The sequence below is a fragment of the Lepisosteus oculatus genome, chromosome 4 (assembly GCF_040954835.1).
Source record: "Lepisosteus oculatus isolate fLepOcu1 chromosome 4, fLepOcu1.hap2, whole genome shotgun sequence".
Classification (NCBI taxonomy): Eukaryota; Metazoa; Chordata; class Actinopteri; order Semionotiformes; family Lepisosteidae; genus Lepisosteus; species Lepisosteus oculatus.
The window spans coordinates 23,114,911-23,141,469 of NC_090699.1; the positions used below are offsets into that span (position 1 = coordinate 23,114,911).

The 26,559-nt window shown below is 38.1% G+C and overlaps 1 protein-coding gene across 4 annotated transcripts in view; it reads right to left on the reverse strand.

Annotated features, from left to right (window-relative positions):
• ank3b (ankyrin 3b) overlaps positions 1–25,125 on the reverse strand; it is a 202,948-nt gene extending 177,823 nt beyond the window's left edge. For 2 of the 4 annotated variants that reach the window (XM_015346603.2, XM_015346595.2), the window contains exon 1: positions 24,734–25,125. In XM_015346603.2, the coding sequence (XP_015202089.2) occupies positions 24,734–24,778 (45 nt within the window). In that variant the 5' untranslated portion in view covers positions 24,779–25,125. Of the gene's footprint in view, positions 1–13,915; positions 14,133–24,733 lie in introns of those variants that run through there. The other 2 variants (XM_015346609.2, XM_015346602.2) reach the window with 1 other exon arrangement.
• Between the last annotated feature and the right edge of the window lie 1,434 nt (positions 25,126–26,559).

Sequence of the window (26,559 nt, forward strand, 5' to 3'; positions counted from 1 at the left end):
TGGAGTGAAGGAGTAAATAAATTAAGGCCGCTGAGAGAGGATATCACCAAAGAAATGATTAAGATAGAACACACAGGCAGTCAAGCTGCCCTCAATCAAGTAGACAAAAAAAGGTGCGACTGATTTAGCAGTCTAGTGTTCCTCCTGCTGATGCACGACTCCAGCAGCAGTCTGTGACCTCTGTGGTTCCCCTTTCTTCTGTCGGCGCGCCCACGCACAAGGGGCAACAAGGGATTACAGATTCCACAGACTGGCACTCTCGCCTCCTCCGCAACAAAAGCTTCAGCTTCCTACAAATGGCAGCAGCTGTAACAGCCCATCATCTTTGCCAGTGTCTTCCTGTCACCCACTGCCACCTGAATGGCACACAGTTATGAATGAGGGATGTGTCTGCACTGTTGTTTTCAGGAGACCCCGCAGCATGATCTACACTGCTGTTTCCAGGAGACATTTCAGCATGATCTACACTGCTGTTTCCAGGAGACCTTTCAGGATGATTCATTGGAGCTGAAGGGTATTCCCCGGTGAACTTTGATAATAAACCAGCAGTAGCATGCTCGGCCCACACTGTCTACCCATAGCATAAACAGCATGAGGGTATAAACAGAGCCATTCTTCTAACGGTTAAACATTTTAACTTCATTATATTTATTACACACTTTTATGCTAGCTTTCCGCCAAATTCATTTATTTTACATGAAAGTGTATACCGATCGGCTAATTAAATGTATTTTTCATTCCGGATTAACAGCGTAAGAAAACAATCCAGTGCACCAGATACAGATTAGAACCTACTGGTGGTTTAGAAGGAAAACAAAATTACAGGGTAAATATTGGGATAGTTTTAGAAATGTTAGAATTTTAGAACAAAACTGCTGTGAGGTCAGTATGTTGGTTTGCATTCACTGACATTCTAGTTACCCACTTAGGACATACTGTACCAGGATTGGTGTGGCACAAAGCTTAGCATCGCTGCCTCGCAGAGCTGGGGCTCTGGGTTCAAGTCCAGACCCGGGGTGTTTTCTGAGTGGAGTTTGTTGTACGTTCTCTCCCATGCCAGTCTGGGGTTTTTGATGGGCTGTCTCCCCCCACCACAGCCCAACACATATTGGTAGGTGAATTGGCTTCAGAGAAACCTGGTCCTGGTGTGAGTGTGTGTCCATCAGCAAGTGCCCTGTGACGGATTAGTGTGCATCTTGCTTCATGCCTGCTACTTGCCAGGTTAGGCTCCAGCTCTCCCGATGCCCTGTCTGCATGTTTTCCCTGTCTCTGCAGGGGTACTCATCAGGGGCTGCACTTTCCTCTTACCTTCTAAGACACACAGGTTACATTACTAGAGGTCTCTATAGACTATTTTCCCTGTGTGGAGTGCACTTTGGAGTCTTTCCCAGAGCGCCGTCTCACCATCTACCCTGTGCATTCAGGATAGGCTCTCCTTATGATGGTCCCGGGGGGGGGTTTCATACTGTGCTCTAAGAGTAGCATCTCTACCATTTCCCTTTAAACCACACTGCGGCCATTTCCTAGTTCAACAGCCACTGACCATTTTGCAGAGCTTACAGGCGACACAAGCATTCACCCTGGAGGCTGTGTAGGTCGCACTTTCATTCCTACAGTTTCCTGACTGACATTTTATTATGGTTGTGCATTTATTTTCGCCAGTTGTTAAACAAGACAGGCAGCAAGAGCTCTTTTGAATGGAACAATGATGTAAGCAGAGCAGAATAATCATAACTGCAATATTTGTAGTAATTATGGTTAATATTGATGACAAACTCACATACCCATAAGGGCAATCAATAAACATAGTTAAATAGGGATCCATGAAGATGCAGGTACTGTAAGTGCTACTTCCATTTTCAAGGGACACCTGGCACTGCAAAATAAAACACTATGTATGAGGTCCTGTCCTTTGCAGAAGATGTTAAATAAAGTTTCTGGCTTCTTGGTCAGTAATTGTTGTACAGTTGTTACTGTACAACAATTACTGTGACTTTACCTTTTGTGACTAAAGTTGTAAAGTTGTGACTTTACCTTTGCCTACTGCCCTGTCTCTCTCACACCTGAAGAAGGCTCCACAGCCGAAACGTTGTGTTCTCTTTCTTCTTCTTTTTTTCAGCATGGAATAAACCTATTACTTGTTCCATTGTTGTACAGTAGGTGCACACGTTAACCCCAGCGTCCTGGTTAAATTCTACCTTGAGCTTAGACACCCTGGCCTACCTAAATTCACTCCTTTATTCAACTGCTGAAGTTATTTCTCCACTTCACCTGCAGGATGGTGAGGTGACTCAGGGTGCCACACATCACCCCGGTATGTGCCACACTTTAGTGGGTGCCCAATTACAAAGCACCTTGTGGTCCACTGGGAAGACAAGTGCTATACAAATGCAAGGAATTCGAATTAAAAAAACAAAACATTTAAGGATTGAATATTATATAGCAGTACATTAATGAAAGAGGTATGAAACTATTACACTTCTATATTTGAATATGGAGAAATAAATATTTTTAATAATGGACTAATGGTCACATGTATTTCCACAATATTTTTTGGAGACTTCCATAACACAGTCTTCTGACAACCGTGCCCGTCATAAGGCTCGCTTACAAATCCTTGATATGCAAAGGTGTGTGAGTAGGATGGCGTAAGTTCCAACATGTTGCCGTGTTGGTGTGTTTTGATATTTGTGTGAGAAGACAGGCCGTGTATGTGGGGGGGTGTGGTCTGATCAGGTGTGCGAGTGCTTGCGAGCTGGTAGAAGCAAAAGCTTTTACCAACAGGTCTAGAGCAGCAGGAAGGATACGTTTAACTTAAAAAAACAAATTGCAACCACTGCAAAAAGATTAGCAGCTTCTTGTAAGGCAAAAAACATACAGGCAAAAAAATAAAACAGACAGCAGAACTCCTCAATTATAAAGATTTGCAAAGCTTTAAAAAAATCCAGAGGAAAGCAAAGCAACAATAACATGTGGAATGACCACTTTTACTTGAAGAAATATTGATGCAAAGTTCACTGGATGTCTTTTTTTAATCCTTCAGTATTTTAAGAGCTTATATTTGTTTTATTTTTAAATGTTTTCAGCGGATTCCCGTCTAGTTGACATTCAAAGCCATAGGTGGTATGAAGCATAAACATGCTCTAGTTGGATTGCTTTAGGTGCATTATGGCAGAAAGTCCCCATGGTAACACAACACTACTGCATGGTTTCTCCATGACAACCAGGCCTCCATGGGAATACTAATGTCTGCTTCTGGCACTGTCAAACAGCAAAGCCAGTCAGACATCAGGGGTTAACCAAATTCAGCTCAGATGAAAATTGGAATCTGAGTACGTCATGGGCACAAATGCATACTATTATGTTTTCGAGACAAAGTCAGGAATGACTGTATAAAAGCTTTAGTCCAAATTACTGCATCTTAACCTTTCTTTGCATTACCACCAGCCTTTTTCATATTTGTAAACAATCTCAGCACTGTACAGTAAGGTACAGTGTATTTTATACACTACATATGTACTGTGTGTCTTTAAAGACACCTTATACTGTATAATGTGTTCAAAACAAGCATAAAAGGAGTTAATGTTTATTTCTATTATTTATATAATCTTTGAACAACATATCATCTGTACATCTATGAGAGAGAAAAACCTGCTGACAAAACATACATGGCATTTAAAAAAATGCAGACAATAGACATGTGTTATGATGTCTGATTGACAAGGTGGTCCTTTAAATACATGGAAATGTGTGGCAACATTCCAGCTGCTAGGCAGCTGTTATAAAGGGCAGCTTGAAATCCCACAGGTGGGATATTTCCCAGAGCTCATCAGATTATGCAGGGGAAGGTCTGCTTGTATTGGGAATTAAAATGTACCACATAACATCCTAATCTACAGTCATCCTCATATACAACAGTAAAATTATCCTTAGTACTTAAGAAGCAACAAGTACCATTATTCTTCCTTTAAAAAGCCTATATGTGACAACTCTTCATGTCACCTCATATATCATTTAAGCAATGCACTGTACAATACATCATAAAAATCCTGACACGTGTACATGCTGTACATAACTGACTATATCTGACCTAGATTTCTTCACTCAAACCTATAATGGCTTCATTCCCTTGGCTATTCACCTGTCTCAGTCTATGCTCAATTATTGGCTCCAGGAGCCCGATTTTCTGCTATTTTCCTTTTTTCCTATGGCTATTGTTTCTCTGTATGCAGGATTCAGATGCAATGTTCACTGACAGCAATCCAAATCAAGATTTGTAAGATCTACTTTACTTCAGGGCAGTATTACAGCATAGACGTGCTTTCTGTATCATTAAAGATACAGTGCCTTGAAATGCACTTGATGCTCACCAGCAGCCATATCACCCTGCAACTCACAACTGCCAACCCACTGAACCCCAGCAGGTGTGAGCCTGGTCAGTACCTGCATGGGAGACCTTCTGGGAAACACTAAGGATGCTGCTGCAAGAGGTGTTAGTGGGGCCAGTAGGGGGGTGCTCACCCTGCAACCTGTGTGGGTCCTGATGCCCTAGTATAGCGATAGGGACACTATACTGTAAAAAGGCACTGTCCTTCAGATGAGATGTAAAACCAAGGTCCTGACTCTCTGTGGTCACTAAAAACTGCAAGGCTTCTCTCGAAAAAAGTAGGGGTGTTACCCTGCTGTCCTGGCAAAATTTCACATTGACCTTTACCAATAATAATAACCTCCTAATCATCCCCAGCTATGAATTGGCTTCATTACTCTGTTCTCCTCCCCACTGATAGCTGATGAGTGTACTGGTGCATTATGGCTGCCGTCGCATCATCCAGATGGGGCTGCACACTGGTGGCAGAGGGGAGTCCCCATTACCTGCTTTGATTGGAGTGTCCAGAAAAGCGCTATACAAGTGTACGGAATTATTATTAAGGATCTACGGTATATTCATGAAATTGTCCACGAACCCAGTGCAGAAGATGACATAACCTTGGAAAGATACATCATGTAGAAATCTATGCAGTAGAAGACCTTTACAACATGGCAGAATTTGTCCGTAAGAAGAGGCACACTGTGTGCTTGAATCCCAGCAGTGGTAGAGCTACACTCACCACATTCTTAAACTGCATACATTACAGAATCAGATTTTGTTTAAAAAACAGAATTCATTTTTTGTTTTAAAAAAAGTCGTCAATATGGGGCTTTATAAAATCATTTTTGAAGATGAGAATTGTCACGAAGCATTTGACAAACGGACATTGGGACCTTCAAATAACACGCCATAGATACAATATGAAAGTTCAAATAAAAGACTAATTAAATACTGGTCAGATTATCATTCCACATTTTGCAAAAGCAAAGTACTGTAATGAGAAACGAAAGACCATTCAGACACTCCCCACAAAGAAAGAGCTTTGAAAGTGCACACAAACAAGTCTATAGAGACAAACAAAAAATAGTGTTTTGTTCCCTGGTTTGTTATTCTTCTATGAATATAAAATAACCTGGACAGCAACAGCATTTCCCGGGAAACCAGAGTAAGATACAGATTCATGGCACCTGTTGCTTGGCTCAAGTAAGGAATTTCCGCTGCCATTAGAGGTGGTCTAAAAATAGAGTGCAATTTCAATGTGAATGATGAATTCTGAACGGAAACTGCCACATGTCACTCACTACTGGTTCAGCTGCCTTAGTTACAGGGCTACGACATGCAGAATTCCTCTTCCTCCCAAGCTGCCCCTCTGATTCGCATAAAAGCAGGAAACCTGTTATTTATATCACACAGAATAAAGATTTCTTAAAGCTTAATCTCAACTTGCTAGGAATTCCATTCGAAACATCTGTAACATGCGGGCATCAGAGGGTTTCATAATAATTTGCCTAATTAAAAAGAATGCAGCTGTGGTATTAGGATGTAGATTGTATCTTTCCCATTTTTATTTCCCATTAATTTTCTTCTCATTTGAATACATTTTCTGAACACAGAATGAAACAAGCCGGTATGTCTGCCAGCTTAAAGAATTGTGCTCCTCTGTTGACGTGATCTTCATTTAAAAACTTCAGACAGGTTACAAATGAGAGGAGGCAATTCAGCCCCTCTGACTTTCGGTTGTTTGTTACTTGATCTCAGACTGATTTAAGGATCATAGCCAGCTGTTCGTTAGAAGAAACCAGAAAATTGGCCTCAACAACATGCCAGGGTAGCTTCTAGCAGACTCCCACAGCTATTTATGCAAATGTATCTCCTGTTCTCAGTTGTAAATGCAAATCCCCAGTTTCCACTTGTGCCTGGTTGTTCATTTTTGGTTCTGAAGACATCCAATAGACTGACTTTTTCTCTGAGGATTTAGAATACTTGAATCAGGTCCCCTCATAGTCTTATCTGTGTGTAAAAATGCATAGGCCTTTTAGCCTATCAATGTACGACATTTCTTAAAGATCGGGAATATAACAGTACATCTGTACTGATTCCTTTTTAATAAAATATTTTTGCTTGGTTTGAGAACAATACCTGCCAGTTGTATTCCTTTATACCAAGAAAACAATGTCCTGGATGTCATTGACAGTCTTCTAAAATCCAGATTATCCAAGAGAAAAATTACATCAGCAAGCACTTCCAGTACATTAGTAGGAGCTCCTGTAAATCAACCTATTAAAATATATAAATTAAATATATATTTATATATAAAATTATAAATAAAAACACTGAACACAAACTATTCGTTATTGGAAAGTTTATGAAGGATAGCAGCCACCTGAAATCTGTCCCAAAAGCACAGAGACACAGGAGGGCCAACACTCGAGACAGGATGCCAGTCCATCACACGACACAAACACAGCAGGTGTTTGGAAGGCGGGAGAGCACCGGAGCGCCCACAACACAAGCCCATACAAACCCAGAGAGAACACACAGAATGCACTCCATTAAGGATTCGAACCCAGGAGTCAGAGCTGAGAAGCAGCAGCAGCAGCAGCATTAACAACTATACCACTGTGCTGAAAAAACACAAACCACCAATTTAAAACACATCGTAATTCAGAATCAGGGTTAACACAAAAAGCACAGAGTTGCATTTGATACAGTTATGGCACTTTAGCATTTTTTGCCTTTTAACATTCTAAAAATGGTTAGTTTTTTAAGGCAGAACTTTTTGCACCCAGCTTCGAAAGTCCTGAGAAATGAAACAATTTTATTTTTTATAAGACTTTCACACAGATATTCTTGGGTTCTAATTATTATTAATAACAATAACAACAACAACAACAACAACAACAACAACAATTGCTTACACTTATATAGTGCTTTTCTGGACACTCAAAGCGCTTTACTACGCCCTATGCTATCATTAACTGTGGCTGAAAAGCTGATCAACATATTTGTATTCTCTCGAATTGACTACTGCAATGCTCTGCTCCCTGGTGTATCTAAATCTACTCTGAACAAGCTGCAGTATGTCCAAAATTCAGCAGCCAGAATCCTGACCAGGTCTAGTACAAGTGTTCACATTACTCCTATCCTGGAGTCCTTGCACTGGCTTCCGGTCAAATTCCGCGTAGACTTTAAAATCCTCATGCTCACCTACAAGGCTTTACATGGCTTGGCACCTCAATACCTGTCTGAACTTTTATCGCCCTACTCCCCACCTCGCAACCTCCGCTCTTCAAATTCTGCCCTCCTTACTGTCCCCCAAGCCCGTCTACATTGTATGGGCGACAGGGCCTTCTCCTGCTATGCCCCCAAGCTCTGGAACTCTTTACCCAAGGATATTAGAGAGTCACCTTCTCTAAACTCCTTCAAATCCAGACTCAAAACTTTCTTCTTCAGTAAAGCCTTTACTTAACTGGTTCCATTCTTCACCCCTCTGCTCTTCTTAATACCATCTTCCACGGTCTCCTCTATTGTTATTGTTGTATTGTTGTAATTATAATTGTGTCCTGTCTTGTGAAATTTTCTTATTTATTGTTGTAGTCTTCTTATTTATTGTTATTGTCATCCTGTAAAGCGCTTTGAGAAGCCACCTTTAAAGGCGCTATATAAAATAAAGTTTATTATTATTATTATTATTATTTACAGGTAATGTAAACCACCACCAATGTGCAGCATCAACCTGGATGATGCAACGGCAGCCATAGTGCGCCAGAACACTCAGGAGAGCAGAGTAATGTAGCTAATTCATAGAGAGGGATTATTAGGAGGCCATGATTGGTAAGGGGCAATGGGAAATTTGGCCCGGACACTGGGGTTACACCCCTACTCTTTTCAAGAAACACCCTGGGATTTTTAATGACCCAGGGTCATTAATAACAGAGGTCATTCATTTTTAATGACCTCTGTTTTATGTCTCATCCGAAAGACAGTGCCTGTTTACAGTATAATGTCCCCGTCACTATACTGGGGCTTAAGGACCCACATGGACCACAGGGTGAGCGCCCCCTGCTGGCCCCACTAACACCTCTTCCAGCAGCAACCTTAGTTTTTCCCCAGGAGGTCTCCCATCCAGGTACTGACCAGGCTCACACCTGCTGAGCTTCAGTGGGTTGCCAGTTGTGAGTTGCAGGGTGATATGGCTGCTGGCTGTAATTAAAGGTAGAGTCACCTAATAAAAAGACACCATCATTGACAACAAAAAGGAAAACGCAAAATAAAAGATTTACCGAATGCACCACAATGCATGATATTGCATAGGAGTACATTAGCACCTGTTTCCTTTCACTTGAATAAGCCCTTGAAATCTGATCTGAAAACTCCAAATCATAGGGATATTTTAAAAGCCTTCTTTTAAACAATAATAGTCATTTTTGTTAAGTTTGTGTTGGAAAAAACAGCCTCAGTATCACCATGTACCTGCTGCTTGCATTTGCTGCTTGACTTTGGCATTTTTGGGTACATTACAGTGATGACACCCGATTCACTGCAAAGACAGGTCATGAACAATTTTATACACAGGAGCTCCATCACACGGTATAGCTTCTACAGGCCATTACTAGATGGTCACATTTGTTGAGCCTTTTTAATGCATCTACTGTATATGTAGGACATCTAAGCCGAGTTTCTTTAAAAAAAATCAAAACTGTTGCACAGTAACCCAGCACTTAATAATTCACCTGAAAATAAACGATTTGCATGACTGCACTGACAAAATGGCTTCTGGTGACCTTGCCTAGGGATATGGTACAAAGTCATCCCATTAAAAGATAGGACACTTGTGTAGCGGATGGGGGAGGGGAAGGAGAAGAAACATGTCTTGTAAATTAAAGGGTTCACATGAAACATGGCTGTTTTTGTTCCTTTGCTATTGGGATAGAGCAGCACAATACAGAAACAGATTACTGAAGTTCAGGTTCCTTTAGTTAAAGTTCTTTAACATGTTCTCCTATCAAACAGGCAGTGTTTTATTGAAAACAGGCAGATCAGGCTTAATGGCCTTTGCAGTACATCTTCCAGGCTATGTAAACCAGAAAATAATTAATTTGACCTTCAAATAAAAAAGTTTGGTATCCTCATAGGATTTTGTGAATGACATGCAAACAAAGATACTTGCCTGTACAAAGGCTGTTCTTGCATGCTTTTACACGGTACCAGAACATTTTAGAAACAAGACATAGCAAATGGTGTATGTGAGCAACTGTGAATATTAAAATCCATCCCCCATACCATAGCACCACCAAACATTCAGTTTCTATGTACAGTGTATGCTTCGCTGTGTAATTAAACAGTAACTTGTACCAGCAGGTGGCACGAGTGATGCTACATACCACCCGAGTGCCACAGTGTCAGGACTGCTAAGGGAAAAATAAACACTAGAGACGCAAATATGTGGTGAATGACAGCAGCTCAAACGAGACACCTTTTGTGCATTTACAGAAAATCAATAAGCATATTGCACCAGAAAGGACCCATTTCTTCATTCTATAAAAGCACCGTGTGGAATTGTGATTCATGCTGGGGAAAAGCACAACTACATGAGTTAAAAGATTGGAATAATAGGACTGATAGGAAGTGGTCCATGTGAAAATAAGAAATTTAGGAAGACGTTGCTATAGTTCTCAACCAAAAATCACAATAAAGTGAAATGGCAATGTTTCCTGTAGAAAAAAAAGAATTTGGAAAACTAAAGAAAATTCAGCAAAATGCTACAGTAAGTCATGCTTGAGAAAGACAATAACAATACTGCATTGATTTTTCCAGTTGTAACTACAGTATAGGCAAAATATTGCAGGTAGTTTTCTCATGGATGTCCCTAAAATATATGTAACCGTGTCATATTGCCCTGCAATTATGCAGGTATCTCGGGGACCGACAGATTTAATGTTCCCATTCAACTATCAGCCTCAGATAAATTGTTGCTATTACTTTTCTAAAAGGTCTTCTATTCTTTTCCGCCCTGCTACAATTGCTAAGGGACTTCCACAAAAACACTTTCTTTAATGGAGTCATAAAACTACCCAACTGATGCATCTTTCCTTCGCAAAAGGAACGCCTTCTCCAAACCAGACAGTCCAAACCCATTAGGAACTCAAACACAGAACAGTGCCCCGATTCCTGACTTGACTAAATGTTCTTTTCTAAAAATAAATGTCAAGCGTGATCTATTAATCCTAGATTTTTTCTTCCTTATTTTCTGCCAGCTACTCTTTTAATAAGATACTTTTCGTCAGCTAGAGGATTCTCCTGATGCACATTTTAATGAAGCACCATAGATGCTTTTCTCACTTCAAAGTTACCATTCAGTAAAAATATTCACAGCACTCTGCGCATGGAACAAAACGTTTCCGTTACGCGGTGACGATTTTCAAAGCTTTTACTGAAAGCCTGCGATTGCTCTTTCAAGTCACAACAGGGCCTCTCTGCTGTAAAAGTCACATACTACAAAGTCGATTCCATAATTTATCTCCCTTACAAAGAGAAATGTGTAGTCCTAGCCGTAGTAAGAAGGAACTGAACTTCTTTCTAAACTTGTCCTGACACAAAAAGACTTATGGCAAAGGGGTTCCCACATACAAGCAAATACCAACAGCTTTACAAAAGACAGATCTTCACATGCCAGGGAGACCTTTCTGAGAAACTGCAGATACAAACAAAACCGCAACCAAGGCATTTCCCTCACTTTACTGCCAGATTTATAATCTGCCTTTCTGTTAGGAACAGTTCGTAGTACAAAAGATAGTAAAAGACATTTTTCGACTCCTAAAAAGGTTGTGTAGCGAGCGTAAATGGGGTGCGCGAATTGCGTGGAAAAAATGCTTTCAGAAGAACGACTATTCTTTATCCCTTACGGTTTATTTGCACTAGTGCCATTGAGATGTAAATATCAGCTTTATGACGGAGAACATACATCTTTTGTTTTGTTTTTTAAACGTTGCACTACATAAAACCCATTTCTAGATTTAAAAACATTTTAATTATCACAAGGGTCATAGCACGGGGAGTTCACAAAACATTTTGTCCGTGCCCCTCCCCCTGGTATTCACAACCACATTCAAACTTTTCAAGTCTAAATTTATCCATTGGGATTTGTTAACTTTGGAATGGGGCTTATATTTTGCCAGTACCAATTGGCAAGAACTTTTCCCTTTTTTCTGGAAAGAATTTAAAGTAAAATACATGTTGCGGAACGTGAGTTAATGTATTCCCTAAGAAAACAGCCATGGGACTTCTGTACTTTCTCCATGCTTATACTTGACATTTGCTCAGCTTTGGCATTTCTTCCCACAGTTTGTATCATGCCACAGTATATCTGACCCTTGATATTTGCAACACATAAGCCTTTAGTTTGGAAGAGACTTTAACCATAAAAAGGACACAGCTACATTTTACTGACATAAGATAACATCTAATTAAAACTTAAAAATCAGTGGATGTTTTACTGTAGCAACAAATACTGTACAAAATAATTTCTTTTACAATTTATGCAACATCAAATGGAGGTACATTATGTATTTATGTACCTTTTTGGGTGAAAAGAGGACATTTTGAAAACAGACACCACACATTTCCACGGAGAAGTCACCTTTCTGTTAAGTCTACTGCCTTGAGATTAAATACAATAATTTAATATTAGCTTGCTGATTTAAACTAATCAAAACATTGTGCTAGTTCCCACATTTAATAACACACATGAAAGACCCAGTGGCTTGTTAAAACCTAATGTCTTTAGAGTTTTCTTATGTGAACATTCTTCAATACTCTTTAGAGTCCAATTAAGATGAGAAAAAAAAAACATAATACCTACAGGCTTCAGAGGGCTGGTTAGAGTAGGTTACTGAGTCATCGTAACATTGAACTGGTTGACGGTAAGAGAACTCACAGAAGAATGAAGACTTTTCTAAGACCAAGGTCAAGTATTGTTTACACTAACCAGAAACATACATCAAAGATGTTTTTTTATGAAGCATTAAATACTTTAACCAACAAGATGTTTCTAATTATGTTACTGCATATCTTTTTACCAAGGTTATTCAGCATGCAGTCTCATGCACAAACTTGATTATAAATGAATGTACAAAAAAATCAGGTACAACAATACGCAAAAGCTTATTTTTAACATTTCTTCAAATTAAACATTGTAATTGAACATCAGTAGTTTAAATCTAGAAGAATGTTTCCTGTGTAAATTACCAGGCCAGTAGTTACACAGCAACAACACAAGAAATCACCATTTTAAGAGCTCTTTTTGATCTTATCTGCCTATGCAATTATTAACAGAAAACAGGAAACAGGTTTTTTGATTCAATGTAATAACCAGCTTTGCAAGTTGATTCGTTCAAATACATTTAGAACTAAAAATGAATACATTTTAAATATCCAGAGTTATTTCTATTTTCAGATGTTTTCTCGTGATTATTATTTTATATTATATTATATTAAGTTTAAGTTTGTCACTTAAGGGTTACACTTACACTTAAAACTTTACATCACTACCTGCAGGTCATATTGTATCTCTTCAACCTGGTGTTTTAAGAACCCTTTCTTGTGGTGTTTATACAAAACAAACTAGTTCATGTTTTGTGTTTTTAAGTGAAAAAAAAACAATTTTTGCAATTGCAACCCTTTGACTTGGTAAAACATCCCTTTTAACTTTTTATTGTTACATCACATACAGTTTATATACCACAATACATTCCACACATTCCCAAGAATAATGTGTTAAGAAAATCTTAATTCCACATAATTACAGTGCACAAACTCACCTGGAAAACATTCTCTGCGCTGGTAATGTATGCTATGACCTAAGTGCTTAGAGTCATTTTGAAGGTAATACTAACTAAGCGATTTATAACATTAAGAAAATCATTTCTCCACTGCTGTAAGTGCATAAACCAGCTACAGTATTTCCAAAAACATTACCCAGCTTTAATATCTTAAATCTGGTATTGTTTATTGACGGGTACCAAAATGCAATGGCTAATTCACTCTGGAACATCTTCTAAAAATGAAAACTAATTCAAATTCAGAGAACATATTAATGTAAAAAACATGTCCTAAGAGAGAAAGGTGACAAAACCTAGTTATAGAAAAAAGATTCAAGACCAGCTGCTAGCAAAGGAATGACCACATTAACAAATATTAGAAAGAATGATAAATCCTTCATCTACAGATGCCATTCAACAGAGCCTGGTCAAACATTTCCAGCAATGTAAAAGGGTTGCAAATTCTAAAACTCAAATGTATCTTCTTTTTCACAGGCGTCTGCACAGCACCGGAACAAAATTTAAAGAATGTGATCTACTCTGTTCACAAACTAACTGCATTAATTGATGGTTGTTTCAGAACTGAGTGCAGGAATAAATGCACCAATAAAATAGAATAAAAGTTTGGAGCACTCAGAATGAAAACGTATAACGGGGCACTCCGCATTGGAAAGCAAAAAAAAATATATATATACGCTCTATTCAATATTTCCTAAGAAAATCTTACCTTAAACATGCTTTTGGGTCCTTCCAACAAAAATCAAATGCAGGCAGAACACGCACTTAAGTTGCAGCTCATCCTACCAATACAAAACTCACATACCGTCATGAAATGGGTCGTGAATTTGTGACAACGAAAACTTGTGCCACCACGTACAGAAGTTAAATTTTAAAAAAAACCCAACAGTCTGTCTGCTGCTAACACCAGCTGAAAGTCACAGCACAACAAAAGGTAATTATCAACAGGCACAAGCTGCCAGTGCTGAATAGGCACTAGTACCACTCCACTGACTGCACATGACAGACACGAAGCCATGGAGCTCTGATGGGATGGATGTAACTTTAGAAACAGAATGATGTATTGGAACACACTAATATTTTTTCCTTCTGCTTGGAGATATGTTTTACAGCAGCAAGGCTTGTGAATGCTGCTTTGTGTCAACAGATAAGAGGACAAACCTGACTCAACTACAGTTTTAAACAGCTCAGCTGTGCATTTTTCTTTTTTCATTTCATTTGACGTTTTTTTAAGAACTCGGCCATTAGCCGTTTTCGAGTGCATTACAAATATTTTCTCTTCGATAATTAAATAACTTGGAACTATATACATGTCCACTAAACAACCAAACTGAAGGCTGCCACCGAGTCATTTGTCATATTCGTTTTTTTAAAAATGATTACTTGATATAGAACTTAGAACTTGTATTTGCCCTTTCAGGTAGTACTAACTGTGTGAAGAATCTGAAAAACAAAAACTGATTCAGCTGCTTGATAACTGCATCAACCATGCTGTTTAGCACAGCTTTTGTTGAACCATATTAAACAACATATCCCATGATTAAATAACTAGAATACACAAACCACAGTGCTACCTGGATGTAAAACTGAACTCCCACAATAGCTCTGGGACAAGCGAACATGCTTTAAATATGGTTTACATTTACCTCATGGGTGATTTGCCTGGAAGCAGAGTTCAAAAACTAAAATAAAACTATCCCCACTCCGATCATAAAGAAGGTCAGTAAAACCTTGATCGAAAACAACTTGCTTTCAAGTGCATGTTTTCTTCATGGGTGGGAAAGTTATTAACAGTTTCACCCTTATTAAACCAGTATAGCCACTAAAATAATGTTTTGTTGATCACATTTTAGTTGGTATATATGCAGATTTGGGCACTAGACAGAAAATGTGCCATCAATTATGTCTTATATGAGGGTTTCAGTCTTAGAGATAACAAAACTGCAGATAATTTAGAAATACATTTTAGACTTATTCTCTACAGCAAAACACAAACAAGTGCAAAATGCTTGTTAATGCAGTTTAATCAAGAATAGGAGGCACCTCTTCGCACAAAGGGTGGTGGGAGTATGGAACAAGCTGTCCAGCCATGTTATTGAAGCTGATACTGTGGTTTCGGTAAAGAAAGAGCTGGATGAGATCCTTAGATTAATTAACTACTAATTACAGTACCAAGCAGGCTAGATGCTTCTTTTGTTGCAGCCTTATGTTCTTATGATGAAGGTTCCTTTTACACAGGCACTTTCTCTCTGCTTGTGTATGGTACAAAAACATTCTAACCATCAAGAAAATCCAACTTTAGAATATTCCAACTTTTTAGACTTCACCAATAGAAGTACAAGGCTGAAAGTGCACATTTTTAAATGGTCACAGAATTATACAAACTGTCGTGGGAATATGGAATAAGTTACCCAGCCATGATGTTGGAGCCGATACTCTAAGTTTTTTACCAGCATTCGGCAGAGGAAAGTATGTCACGTGAAAACAAAATTCAGGAAGGTGTCATATTTCCTATTTTTTCCATCTAAATAATGCAGAAAATAATGCAGACATATTTATATTGTTGGGGTTCTATAGACTTTATTTCAAATACCTGTTTGCTTACTGGTGGTTTCTTCTTACAGAAAGTACTAAATCTATTCCGCATACATTATCAGAACAGTTTGCACCATTTCTTTTACACAACCGACAACTTCAACAAGCTTCAAGAACCAACGAGATGCAGGTACAGGTAACCTTTGCCTCAGATAAGCCGTCATTGTACTGAAAGACAATGCAGCGTAAAATCAAAACTAAACCCATATCACAATTAGGGACTTTTATTTTCACTTTGCTGAAGACAAAAAGGAAAATGGAATGACTTAACTATGCTGCAAGTACCCAGATAAAAAGAAACCACTGCAAAAAAAAATAATTTCCTCAACATGTTTAAGTACCACGAAAGGCTGTCTTTTCTATCAAGGCATTTTTTAATCCTTTTGAACTGATGGCTTTGAGAATAAATGTTCCACCAAAGAATGCTTTTTCATGGAGCTTTATTAGATAAGAAGGTCCCATGCATAATTAATGTGACGTTTAATGTACTGCTGAAATAATTGCACTTTAATTAGTTTTTTTCTTGTACTTCTAATTACATCTCTGACATCTTCATTTTTATTAATACTAGCATACACAATAATCACATATCTTCCGAATCTATTTTTGAAGGTTTGAACTTGCTCCTTCCTTTAGTTTTAAGGGCTAAGGGCTGGAATGATTACATTTAAGACAGCAGGGTGCATAGATCTTAAATGCAATTAACATCAGCCAAGTAACATTTTTTAACTTTTCGCAGTATAGTTGCTTTCTGTGAAAATGTAAGAAAAAGCTAGCTGGAAGCAGCCTTGTGTAATACAATTGACTGCTATTGCAGGCTGAAAATAAGTGGCCATTCAGCCCATCTATCTAGTGTGGTAGTTAGCAATTAACTGATCCAAGGATATCATCAACAGCCATTCCTTGAAACAAGCCAGAGAATCAGCTTCTAAAGCAAGGCTGGGTCACCTGCTCAATACTCCCACAACCCTTTGTGCAAGGAAGTGCCCCCTTTTCTCAGTTCTAAACGGACGTCCATACAGTTTCCACTTGTGTTCTCGGGTTCGTGTTTCACTGATCAAGAAGTCAGCTAGGTTCATTTTGTCAGTACGTTGAGGATTATGAATATTTGTATCAGGTTCTCTCATGACTTTCTCTGTTCAAGAAAAAAGTTTCATTTCCTACAGTCTACAGACATCTAGATTCTCTTCTCTAAGCCGATTCCAGAGCAGCAATATCTTTTTTATAAGAGTGGTTACCAAAATTGTACTAAATATTCTAAATGAAGCCTCAATAGTACAATTTACAATGCTAACATAACAACCCTTGATTTACATTCTAGGTTTTTAATTATATTTCCTAGTATATTGCTTGCCTTTTTAATTGCTTCCCTGCATTAGAAGATGTAAAGAATGTGTCAAAGTAAACACCTATTTGTATTTAGAATTTGTGGTTTTGCTACCTGCATGCAATTCCCTGCACTTATCTCTTGCCAGTTGTTTTCCCACTCCTGAACTTTATCTAATGTTTTAAGTTTAATACATTTAATTTGCTGCTTCTATAGTACATTGTTTACTAAATACAGCAGAATCTAGATATAATCTAGATTTTAATTGGAAGGAATGGTAGTCAGACCTCTGTAATATTCCACTAATTACAACACCCACCCCTATATCTGTACTAGGTCTTCTATTTATTAACCAGTTTTCAATCCGAACTCTTGCATTTCCCCCAAATATCTACTCCCTACAGTTTGAAAATTAATCTTTTAAGAGAAACTTGACTATTAAAATACACCATATCATGTGCACTATGTGCTTGTTGAAAGAACTCTAACAAGTGGGCTAGGAAACATACATTTTCAAAATGCATTGAATATACCTCAGGATGTGATTTCTTTATAGGGAGTCTAGTTTAGTTCTAATAATTATTTTCAAAACCTTACATGTAATAGGTGTAGGATAGAGATGTTATTAAGCCCAAATGGTTGTCCAAAGGAAAGCCCAAACAAGTCCCATATATATCAGGCTATAAAACCTCAACAATGCATAAAATATAGCTTTCCAATTAGCATTTAAATGACAACCAGAAACAGAACATTAAAGCAATAAAAAAAAGAGAAAATTTGGAGAAGTATGAAAAATTAGAATCCATTGAAGAATAATGCAGATGTATCTACAGTACTGTATATATTAAATTACTGGCTTGATATATTTGAAGTTTTCCATAAAATGTAACTCATTTGTTCTAATCATCTTAATACTGTACAGCATGTTTTTCCTAAGTACATAATAACAATTGGGTTTTATTAATCAAAACATTAATTAGCAGTGACTATTATGGTAGCTTGATGGAAAACATTAAGCGTGGTCGAGGTTATTCTGTAAAACAAAAAAACACTTTTGTTCCTTTGTTCACTAGCGCTTCAACAACAAATCTCCATGCTGATGTTCACAACTTTTCCCTACACCAACAGATGAAAACAATGCACCACATGACTGCTGATAAAACTGCAGCTCAACTCATAGAGCCATTACAGAAACTACTAATGAGCCTAAGCTGGCGATAAAATAAGTGAATGATTCATCTGCACAATGGCTGATGTAATTAATCAGGTTTGTCTCTCTAAAGAGAAAACAAATCCTTGTAATTCCATTATTGGGGCTAGAAAAAGTCCAAATGTTTTTTAAATCTTCTGTTACACGTTTGGGCAAACAGTACCACCTGTACCCGAGACTTCTGTTCTGTTGGTTTTGGGGTATTTCGGTGCTTGTCTTTCGATCTAATTAATCTCCTTGACTTTAGAATAACAGTTACTTCAGTACTCTTATTTGCAAAGGGATTTTGTTGATAAGTATAAACTGCATTGTGTTTGCTGCAAGTGCTGTTAGCTGGATCCAAATACAGCTGCTGTTCATTCACTGCATTATTACATCATTAGCAGCTGGATACAATATAAAAGGAACAACGCTACTGTTATGATCTAAGAGCTGTTTCACAGCCAGTGTGGCATAAACCCCCATGGTAAATAGCGTCATGCAAGTGCCAGTGCAAGAGCATTGTTACTAGGTCACAATGTCTAGCTTGGAGCCGCTCAAAAGTGGAAGAATTCTAAATGTTTGCTTTTATTCTGTGCCATGCTCTGTCACAATTAAGGGGTGAATTCATTTATTTTCTGCTAATGCAGATGTGGCTCTCAATAATGCACAGGCTTAGCCAGCCAAAACCATGTGCACAAGCCTCAGTGAAAGTGGTGCATTTATCATTAGTTCATAAGCTGTGCTGGTCTCTTCTGAAGATATCTTTCTATGGAGGCTTTATAAAATTGCAGCAATATCATTGATCTACAGATACTACGCAGCAGAAGCCAAAATGCTATAGAGAAGCCGCTTTGTTTCCTGATTTCTGTGGCAATAAGGCCATACAAATAGTTCCTGATAAGAGTTCTAAAAATCCTGGCACCAGAACTGTTGAGATCGCATATTGCTTTATTAAGGGATGTCAGTCAATACTAAAAATGACAGGCAAACGTCCCTTGGGTACTAGGTATATTCCTATACAAATGAGGGACATAATGTATATAACTCAGTTCCATTCAATTTTGAAAAGACTAAATCTACATAATTTAGGAAACCGCAGATCAGGACCTATTTAGCAGGATACAGAAAAGTATTTCCCAAAATGCACAGATCCCTTTTGTGTCAACTATACCTTGGGGCTCCTGAGCAGCTCCACTCGAAAAGCACTTTCCTGAAGCTAGATTAAACTCTATGACTGTAGAGTCAAGCCTGGATCATGTCACTAGCTGACAGTGACTGGGATTCTTCAACCAGCTGTGCAAAAGTGGCTACGTACTGCCAAAAGTAGGTTGGGATTAGAACTGGTCTGACGATTTCTGAGTTTTTTTTACATATTGAGCAACCTACATTTGTTGTATCTCCGAAACGTCTTCCCTTCGGCGGCCTATAGCACAAATAATCCAATCTCCTCAATTTCTTCACCATTCCTTTCTTGTCAATAATACAGTACCAATGCTGACAAAACTGTACAACCAAACAACATATTAATTAACCATTCATAAACATATTATGTTAATTAAATTATATTTTTATGCTATTAATGTTATGTAGTTTATTGAATACAATATACTCATGCCGTGCACCAAGGGCAGACAAAATGGCTTTCTAGACTATTCTGTGATTTTTTGTGATGTAGTTATAATGAAGGACTGCTGGGGGGGGGGGAGCTATTTGTACTTCTCTCAACATTACGTTATGCATTGTCAATCTTTGAGATTCTTTATAAGGATCCGAGGTAATAGAAAATAGTGGCTCAGAAGTGGGCGGAATCGCAGTCTCCCCGTGTGCGGTCGCAGCGATCGTAGTTACAAGACGCAAAACATGAAATTTAAAAAAACGGGTAAATAACTGGCAGTTCTGTTATCCGCACTATGGCTACAGTAATTTGGGGGGAAAGTACATTTATATATCCAGCTAAAATCGTTTTTTCAAAAAGTATAAAAGCTGCTCCTTTTAGCCTCTGCCTGCGTGCTCAGAAAATACATTATTTCCAGTCTGCCATCAGCTTTCTGAGCGGTGACAAGTTAGCACTGTGCAGCCACCACAGATCTTGTAAAGATGGAGAAGTCATACAGTAGATCTGTGTATTGGCAGGTGCGTGAAGAGATGACGTCAGGGTGGCCTTGCAAAAGGCATTGCAGACTGTTTTTTGGTGATTTACTATATTGTTATTTTAAATGTGGCTTTTTATTGCAGTATGTTATTTGTAATGTATTAAATATTACAAAAACTATAAAAATTTAAATAATATCTCCCTAGATGGAAAACAAAAAACATATTTTAAATATCTTCTTTTTTGTGATACAATGCTGGCGACGAGACAACCATCTGTACTGGTTGTAAACACAATGCCATCTAGCGGCCCCTCATATAATATAAACCTCCACCAGCCTGCCGGGGAATCCGTGCAAAAAAACTTTTTTTTCACGTCAAAGTACTATGTTCAACTATGTTCAAGCGTCGTTTAAAGTAGCCGTTAATCGAGGAAAAAACCCCAGCAAATTAAGAAACCCAGGTTGTCCACAAACTGTCATTAATTGTCAAAGAAACCTGCCTGGTACACTTTACATTTAGATACCGACCAGTAAAAGCTACAGTATATCCTTAGACGGTTGTGCGGAGAACCGAACTCATCGTAATTCAGTCCGCACAGCACAGTTCGGACACAAGTAACCTGAACAGCATGTGTTTGTACTGTGGAAGAAAACGGCAACATCAGGAAACAATGCAGCATAACATGCCTTTTCCCTACAGAATCTGCCAGAAACTGGGGTCGAACTCAGAACTCAAGAGCTGTGAAGTAACCTGTAAATTTCAATTCCTTAGATTTTTCTTGTAAATTTTGAAAAGATTGTTAAAAGTTGGGGACGCTTCACAGTGGAAATTATCATGTGAAAATGTCATGAGCAACATAACATGCCGTTTTAGGGGAATGAAGAAGGTACCATCGCCATTTCAGCAATATCCATATTTTTACATACCATGACAAAAAAAAAATGACCTAGTATATGTTGTGTGTTTACTCCCTGTCTATTTATTACTACTGTCACACAGTTCCCGCCATTGATATGATGACATTTGTAAAACAATTAAAATTCTAAAAAATAAGAAAAGTGACAAAACGTCTCTCTAGGGTGTCTTATTGGTGAAGTTAAAGCTGGCCCAAACTCAGCTCTAACGCCCGAGATTCATTATAGAAGGTGCTGACACTCTTTTCCTTTTACTTTGAAAGGCTTTTAAATGCAAGAAGGAAAATCACTTTAATGTACATCACTTCTGTGGTCCAAGTTCAATGTAGTTCAGGTGGGGAGCTGCGTCAACATGCGTAGGCTGCAAAGGAACAAGTAATAGGTTTATTAAAGCTCCATGGCTGAAACATTGTGTTTTCTTTCTTCTCTTTTCAGCATGGAATTAAACTATTACTTGTTCCACGTTTAATGTAGTTTACGGATTATTTCTCCTTTTAAGTACCTAATAGTTAATAATACAGGCTATTTCATGAATTATTTTTTCAACCTTGACTTACACATACCATTGAAAAATAAGTTTGCATAATCCAGCACCTTTTAAAACCTTTCAGGCATTTTGCTTTAAAGAAACAAGTGTAAGTTTAACACTGTGGGTTTGTTTCATAACCACTATTTCACATAATTTTAGATAATTCACTATTGACATTTATATTAAGTAACCTCAGGCCACCATATAGAAAATATGACCTGAGGACATCCTTATCCTTAAAGTCAACTGCCCTTGGAGAAAAACCTGGAAAGTAAATTAAATATATAAACAAACCGAATGAGCCAAATCTCCAGGGAGCTTAGTTTTGGATTTTAGCTGACATAAAAGCAAACTCACATCTTACTCCCACCCCTTAAATCAGTCTTTCAATGTACATCTAAAAGACAAAAAAAAAATGTTATTGTAGGTTCCAACAAGGCATCTGATAAAGGAACAGTAAAAAGGAGACTAATGCTATCTGAATGCCACTGCCTTCTTTATTTTGGGAGACAGAGGGTGTGTGTCTAAGCCTACATGAATAAGTACTCCTAGCAAACAGCTCCAGTAAATTCACAGCATCCATCATCTGAAAGAAATGAGATCTTGAAATTAAGTGTTTTTGTGACCACTACTTGGTCTATCTGCAATTTTCTTTTCATATTATTTGTTTTTTGTAAGTCCAACATATCCTGGTTTTTAATCATTACAATAACAGTAAGAGTCACAGTAAGAACAATTTATACTGTGTATAGCAATTGAATGTACACTGAAAACTGCTTTACATGTGTCAATATTTACCGATCAGAGTTAGTATTAAACTACCCACTATTTACACAGATGGGATGGTTTATACAGGTTGTAAGATGAAAGGTTTTATGCAAATACATTTACTATATGGCCTACAAATAATATAGCAAAGGTGCAAATTCCCTTTCCTTTTTATGAATGACACCAAAATGACAAATTCTGGAAACCTGTAGGAAAATTACAAAATGTAAATGTACATTTTGTATAGTCTGTCAGCCTATATTTTGTCAGCATTATCCCAACCCAAAGCTGTTGAACTTTATGCCTAAGTAAAATTCTAATTACACCTTCTACAGAAAGAGCAGAATGGTAGAGGACTCTTGTAAAGCCATTACTCTTATACCGACACAAAAGTTGACAATAGCTGGAATGAAAATGCATCCTGACAGTTTTGTTATAGGTATGTGTAATAACAGATAACCGATATAACATCCTCTGAATACAGCAGTTTCAATTCCACAATTATGGCTATATGTAACAGAAGACAGATTTCAAAGAGGTCTAAGCAGGAGAAGTCAAACTAAAATTCACATAACTTAATTTGTAGACTAATCAATTAGGTCTGAAGTCCAAGGAATGATTTTACTACTGTAAAACAAAATGTGAAGACAGGAATTATCAACTTATTATGAAAATGAAGCAAGCCCATCATGATCCTTCCTGCCTATTGAATAGTTTTACTGCCTTGTTAGCCACAGTGGCTTTCCCCTGTGCAGGAGTTAGAAATTAAAATGGCTGTAGTAATCCATCAATAAATACGTAAGAGCTCCTGTCATGACAATGTGGACTGTAACATAAAAAGACAAGTACAAAAGAGTTTAGAAGATCTTAAAGCATCAATTAACATTTTAAACGAGTTTGTCTTTGAATGAAGTTGCTAAGTCTCAATGACATCTTAATGCCTTCTAACAATATACCTAGAACAGCCTGGATCAGGGATTTTTTCTTGTCTTATGTATGTACAGTCTGAGCCTTGATATTCCTTGAAAAAACTAATGCATTTTTATGGGTGCACTATACTTGCACTGCTTCCCGGCATTTTGCAAGTGGATTCAGCACTTTATAAGGGAAAATGTCCGTCTTAATTGGATACACTACCACTACCATGATGTGGATAAAAAAGTTCTGAAATTATTGGGCAACTGCCATCAACTATGAGGGAAAATGCACACAAGAATTTTTAATTACCTTCAATAGTAAGCATTAACATGTCCATTACCATCACAGAAAAAACTTGAGGCACTACCTCACAATAAAAACAATCTCATTATTGTCATAATGGAAAACTAATGATTACTGAAAAATGGTATTTCATCATGACAACAGTTCAGGCCAGCACCATGCTGAATTAAAACAAGAGCCCATACTTCAGTTTAATAAACCTTTTTTTCTGGTTAAAAGTCAAGAATGCAACAACATGTCAGTTTCCGTGTTTAGTACGATTCCAAAGCTTTAAAAGCTATTGTTTCAAGACACCCAGGACTGTACTTTCCTACTTTGTTTTTGTTTATGCAAAAAAAAAAGATGACTGCCAAAGATGACATTTGGCGCAATTCAATCTCATTAAAATGAAAGCCTTTGCACTTTCCACCTAAAGGATTAATCATTTACTTGCAATAAAACTATATTCAGCTTCAGAGTTCAGTCCAAACACAGGTGGTCTAAAAACATTCCACGTTCACGTTACCAGCGTCGACACCAATCTAATCCTGCTGCTTTACCCGAACCCCAATCAACGGCAACACCCAGAAGTACTGTAACTGTCAGGTATACTGAATTTGTAAGCGTGTCCCCGAAGAACGAAATGTATTACCTGCAGCTAATTGAGCCGTGCAGTCAATGCAATTAAATACCATGCTGTTTAATAATCACAAGGCGTTCTTCTTAAAGACTTCGCACTTCAATAAAGTGTGGACACTTCGACCAACCTGTACACTTACTTATTTAATGACATGTGTTTACAAGTGGGAAACTGCGGGCGAGAATTGATATCAATCCATGTGCCGCAAAACAAGACTAAATCGCGAAGGCTCGGTTGCTTTACACTTCTGAACAAAATGTATCCTCACCTGTGCAGTATCGCTTTCACCACCTCCAATAGGCGTGGAGGCCATGTTGCTGAAGCTTTATCCAGACCGGACAAATTTGAAATCTCGTTTTTTTAAGGGGGTGGTGGCGGTGCAGCAATATTGCTTCCTGCACAGCAAAACCCATAAACCTTTAAAAAGTTGTTTTAACTCGTTGATGAGACGGAGCTTTCGACTGTTCCAAAGCCCCGCACGACCCCCCCTGCGGCGCGCTGTCTCGGAGTCCCACACAGGAAAGTTTTGCTCGCTGCGCAGCCGAGTCACACAGGTAAAGTCCACTTGCTGTGCAACTTGACTAAGGCGGTCTGATCAGAGCCTATTGAGATGGCGACAGTGGCAGTGCCATTAAGGCTACAAACCGCCCGCTGTACTAACTTCACCGCAGACTCGGTTAGGGTGCGGCACCAAGGTTACTGCACTCATAGGCTGAAGACCTCGCCGACTGTTGCTCTTTAGATAATAGAAAACACAGCGATAATACTACTGCAGCGTTCAGAAGCATAAAATGACACCATGATTATATTGAATGATTTTTTTCTGATACTAAGTGTTATTGTATTAAGTGTTTAATGAATAAGTATACATTTATAAAAGCCATGCGGAAATAATTGTATTTAACATTTGATACAATATGCCCTTCCCAATACCACTGTCACAATCTTGCATATAAATGCCCGCACTTTCAACACCTCAATTAAAAACAATGTCAGATTGCATTGTTTTCAACTATTAGCACACTTAACGTCTATATACACCAACTAAGCATGATTTTAGTCTGCAGGTAATTTTAATTAATACAATTTAAATATACCTCTGTCTGTAACCTGACACTTTGGCCAGAAGAGGGTGTCAATATGGTTTTGAATCTGAAAACTACTGTTTACATGAAATAACCGGTAGGGCCCGAGTTGCCTTTTGATAAATCACGGTTCTGTTCCCAGAACAGGGCTGCATTGTGAGATTAAATGGTTATACGAAGAAGGAATGGGCTTCAACGCAACTTGCTGAGCTTTACTTTGAAAAGTCGTTACGGGTTAATTTGCACACAAAAAAGAAACCAAGTTAAAAACCGAAATAAATTTATATTTCTAATGTAATCACCTTTTACTTAGAGCCAACAAGGTGAAATGATAAGATTCCGGTTCAAATTGGAAAACAAATGTTCCGTCTCCAATTTCCATCGCTAACAGAGGAATTTCGTTGCCAAGAATGCAATGAACCCTGCACAAGAGAGAAATGCAAATACTATTAATAATTTAGAGGAAAAAGTACAGTTTGTCAACACATTCACAAGAAGGTTGTGTGCAAAATGTCATTAACTGTGGTTTTCTGTCCTTTAAAGTGTTGTCGCGGCTCTATAACATTTATTCAAACATTATTGATAGCATTTCCATGTTAATTTAAGTAAGCCCTTTAATGATACTAAAAGTTATACTGTATATGAAGCCTAAGAAAATATCCGTCTAAACATACTCGTATCCTTTTTTAATCATTTCCCCAACCACTACATGCAAATAAAAAAGCAATAAAAAATGATTATAGTGTATAGTGAAATGTATCATTAAAAAAATACATGGAGAAGTGAAGGTTTACCTGGAAAGTACCGTGCACAAAAAAACATCTACCACCCGCAAACGATATAAGAAACCAAAAATCCTGGAAACACTGTGTGGTTTCCAACCGGGCCCGCCCGCTGCTTTTTTTTTTGCTCATCCTCTTCCGCCGCGCTTTAAAGTCGTTCTCCCGCCCCTAAGACATCCGCCTCCCGATTGGCTCTTTTGAAAGTAATCGAGCTGCCCGATTGCTTG